Source organism: Tripterygium wilfordii, chromosome 4 (genome assembly GCF_013401445.1).
Source record: "Tripterygium wilfordii isolate XIE 37 chromosome 4, ASM1340144v1, whole genome shotgun sequence".
Taxonomy (NCBI): Eukaryota; Viridiplantae; Streptophyta; class Magnoliopsida; order Celastrales; family Celastraceae; genus Tripterygium; species Tripterygium wilfordii.
The window spans coordinates 7,273,171-7,277,029 of NC_052235.1; the positions used below are offsets into that span (position 1 = coordinate 7,273,171).

General features: G+C 36.7%; 1 protein-coding gene across 1 annotated transcript; it reads left to right on the plus strand.

Moving 5' to 3' along the window:
• The first annotated feature begins 1,204 nt into the window (after positions 1-1,204).
• On the plus strand, positions 1,205-3,340 carry LOC119996400 (transcription factor CSA-like). The gene is made up of 3 exons (XM_038843016.1): positions 1,205-1,935; positions 2,065-2,538; positions 2,656-3,340. The coding sequence occupies exons 1-3, from the start codon at positions 1,476-1,478 to the stop codon at positions 2,910-2,912; spliced, it is 1,191 nt and encodes a 396-aa protein (XP_038698944.1). The 5' UTR covers positions 1,205-1,475; the 3' UTR covers positions 2,913-3,340.
• The last annotated feature ends 519 nt before the right edge of the window (positions 3,341-3,859 follow it).

The following is a 3,859-nucleotide window of genomic DNA, read 5'->3' on the forward strand; positions in this document are numbered from 1 at the left end:
TAAAATAATCTTAACCCTAGTCATATGTGTTAAAAAAATGCAAGTTTTTTTTTTGAAACGGAGAAAGAGGGATTCGAACCCTGATTATCAAAATGATACACATCATCCTTATTACTCTAACTAGTAACTGTTAGAAAACGTAAGTTTTATTATGTACATTTGTTCACCTTTTTCGTTTTAGTAATAGTTCGTACTCAAAATTTTGCAAGCAATCGTTCAAATTACCGTTTTGATTTTGATAGGAGAAATCGATCACTTGGAAAAACCCACCAAAATTAGTCAAATTAAAGAAAAAGAGTGGTTAGATCAAAGGAGTAAGATGTGGTAGAACATTGATGTATAATTTAATTTATGTTAAATTAACTAGAAAACCATATCTTGTTATTCAATTAGACAACTATGATGCATTGTTGACTAGAATTTTGATTCATTTGATGTAACTAAAAAATGAACAAAATTTACACAAGAAACATGCACCCACCAAAAAATGAACAAAATTTATTGAAAAAGATATTTGTATACATGTCATTTAGAATTAATAAAATCACTTGGATGATAAACCTAGTTGGTGAATCTCTTTGAAATCAAATCTTATGGACATGTTGTTGAGATTCTGAGTTCGACTCCCATTAGAAATAGTACTACACTTGTGCCCACGCACTAGACTTTATCCCAATTTACCATGTCGTCTTCCTGTACACGTGGATCCAACTGTCAACGTTTAAGTTCATATCGGATGTTTAAAAGATAAATTTGTATAATATATGTTTCAGTAAAAAAATTGGGAATTAATAAGAATTATTATTTATTATGTTTAATTTTTGAAGCCTCAATAATGGGGGCAAGTAGTAAGTAAGAGAACAGGTGGTGGGGGATGATATTTTAAAGACTTTTGATTTCCGTTTTCTTTTTTGTAAATTTTGAGACTAAAAAGCAAAAAAGCAATCACAAAAAGACAAAGATATTCTGGTTTTTCTCCAAAACCGAACACCAACATCAATTCCAAGACTCCAAACAAAGCATAAATATGATGTTTTGAAAAGACACAAACCCACCCAACCCACCCACACGAGCGGTTCTTGAGTTGCATGAAATCCAACACATCAGCACAGACTTTAAAAAAAAAAAACCCCACTTTGTTTTTGTTTTTTATTTTCTTGAGCAAGATCAGTCTCAAAATATGTATATATAACTATATATCCTGCCTCCATTTGATCTTCATAGTCTCAATTATTACAGTGAGTGAGTGAGTGAGTGAGAGAGAGAGACTCGTGTGGGTTATTCTCTTTCTCTGTTTTGTTAATCTTGTTATTTGATTCTTCTCTGTCACACCTAGAAAACCCCCACAAAATCCTGCTCTCTTGCCTAACAAACACATCTATGGCATTGTGTAGAAGGACTTGAAGTTGTGCTCTGTTTTTGATAGTTTTGTTCTGTTTTTCTTTTCTGGGTATTTTAGGGGGTTTTGGTTCAAAATGACTCCACAAATCCTTCAGAGTGATTGTAGTACTGGTTTCTATGGATATCAAGAGATGAGCTTTTTTCCTCCTCCTGCTCCTCCTCAACTTTCTCTCTCTAACACATTTGGGGGTTTAGTGGGTAATCATCATGTAGGGACGGAGATTCCTGAAATGGGGTTTCAGATTTTGGGCGACCAAAACAAGAAACCATGGAGTTTTCATAACAGGGTAGACAAGATAAATAATGGTGATGGAGAAAAGAAGAAAGTTTTGTCCTTGAAGTTAGGTGAAGAAGAAGAGCAGCAGCAGCAGCCTCAGGCTATTAGGAGCTCTGTCTCTGGCAGAAATGGACACACCAAGCTTTGTGCTAGAGGCCATTGGAGACCAGCAGAAGATTCAAAGCTTAAGGAGCTTGTAGCCCAATATGGTCCTCAAAACTGGAACTTGATTGCTGAGCACCTTGAAGGAAGATCAGGTGCTTGTTAAAATGCCTGATCAAAGTATTGTTATTGTTATTCCAAGATTTTCATCTTTGAAATACCTCGTCTTTTGGTGTTTTATTTTTTGTCTTTCTTTGGGTTGTTTTGTTCTGGTTTTTTTGCAGGGAAGAGTTGCAGATTAAGATGGTTTAACCAGTTAGATCCAAGGATCAACAGGAGGACTTTCACTGAAGAAGAAGAGGAGAGACTATTAGCTGCACATAGACTTTATGGTAACAAATGGGCAATGATTGCTAGGCTATTCCCTGGTAGGACTGATAATGCAGTGAAGAATCATTGGCATGTTATAATGGCTAGAAAGCATAGAGAACAGTCTAGCATTTACAGAAGGAGAAAGCCTGCTCCCTCTTCTTCCTCTCCTTCTTCTCCTGTAGTCCTCCCTAATAAAGGACTTGATTCCATGACTCACCGAAACAATGCTTCTAGTACTGATCAATCAACCATTACAAGCACCATTGATGAATCTGGCTCAACCTGCACTGATCTCTCCCTCTCTCCTTCCTCAACCAGACCACCCACACACATTTTCAGTAGATTCAGTCCCGTACTGCAGCAGCAACTCCAACTAGCGCAAATGGGTGTGTTCATATCACATAAAGATTGCATCTTTTGTTCATTTTCCTTAATGGGTTTATCTTTTTTTTTTTTTTTTTGCTAATTATTGAGTTCTCTGTTATGAGATTCTGGAATTGCAGGTGAAAAGAAGATGGTGACAATGGGAAAAAATCCTGATTTTGACAAGTTTTATGGCACTGGCCATGGATTTTATAATCAAGATGGAGTATTGGTGGTGGGTGTGGACCAATCTGGTCAGTCAGATTCAAACTCATCAGAAGTGTCTGCAGTTGAATCAGTTGGCACCAAAAGGACCAGTCCCCCCTCCATTGAAGACCAAGAGAGTGAGAAGATCAATCTGCACTTCATTGATTTCCTTGGAGTAGGAGCTACTTAAAGATTAGTTAGTTTTTGGTTAAAATTAGAAACTTTGGTTTAAGCCATTGTAGCAACTCTCCTGGTGCTGTTAAATCAAAAGCTGAGCCTGAGCCTGAGCCTGCAGAAAGCTTAGGTTTCATTGCTACAGTCTTTATTGTACAGCCAGTTCCATAAGTGGAAAAAAGAGAAGTTGAAAGATAATGGGAGATATGTGACTGTGAGAGAGAGAGAGAGAGAGAGGCTTTAATCAAGTTTTTGGAGTTATATGGGAAGAGGAGCAGGCTTTGACATTATTCTCCTCCTCCTTCTCCAGTCCTCCTCTATGAAGTTATGGCATATATTGTGTATGAGAGGTTGAGTCAGGCAAAGCCAAAGTTTCTTTTATGACTAGTGAAACTGACACATTGAATGAACCTACTCATGTTTCATGACTTTTCAGTGTTTTGTATTGGTATACTTTTGTTGACCATATTTTTACATGTGTGTGTTTGACCAAACAGTGCAAAACAGCCTAATGAATGTGATTATAACATCAAAGTGGGATCTTAATATGGATCTTTGCATGATCACTATATATAGGTTTATGAAATGTGACATTAGAGTTCTTCAATGATTGGTATGAGGACATAATTTTATAGAGTTTGATACTTAACTATCAACTTGATTAAGCTTTTGGCTAGGTATACTAACCCAATTGGTTAGTTTTGATACCCACTTGAATTGGCTTTGATGGGTATCCATAGTGAGAGATATCAAAGAAATTGGGCTCCACTTTAAGGTTGGATTGCATTGTAAATAGGCTGTCCAATTGTGTGGCTTGGGCTGGTATTTTGTCCTTCTAGGCTTCCTTTTTGGTACTTTTAGTGTAGTCATGCATTTGATGGAAACTTTTTCTCCCCATTATTGGGATTGTTCCAATCTCCTCATGCATTGTGTATGCATTGTGTAAGTAAAACCCAAAAGATG

What these genes read in the sequence shown, in the direction of transcription:
- LOC119996400 (XM_038843016.1), top strand. Translation starts at nt 1,476, where the DNA reads ATGACTCCACAAATCCTTCAGAGTGATTGTAGTACTGGTTTCTATGGA. An exon ending in GCACCTTGAAGGAAGATCAG is followed by an intron (nt 1,936 to 2,064) that starts GTGCTTGTTAAA and finishes GTTTTTTTGCAG; the next exon opens with GGAAGAGTTGCAGATTAAGA. An exon ending in ACTCCAACTAGCGCAAATGG is followed by an intron (nt 2,539 to 2,655) that starts GTGTGTTCATAT and finishes CTGGAATTGCAG; the next exon opens with GTGAAAAGAAGATGGTGACA.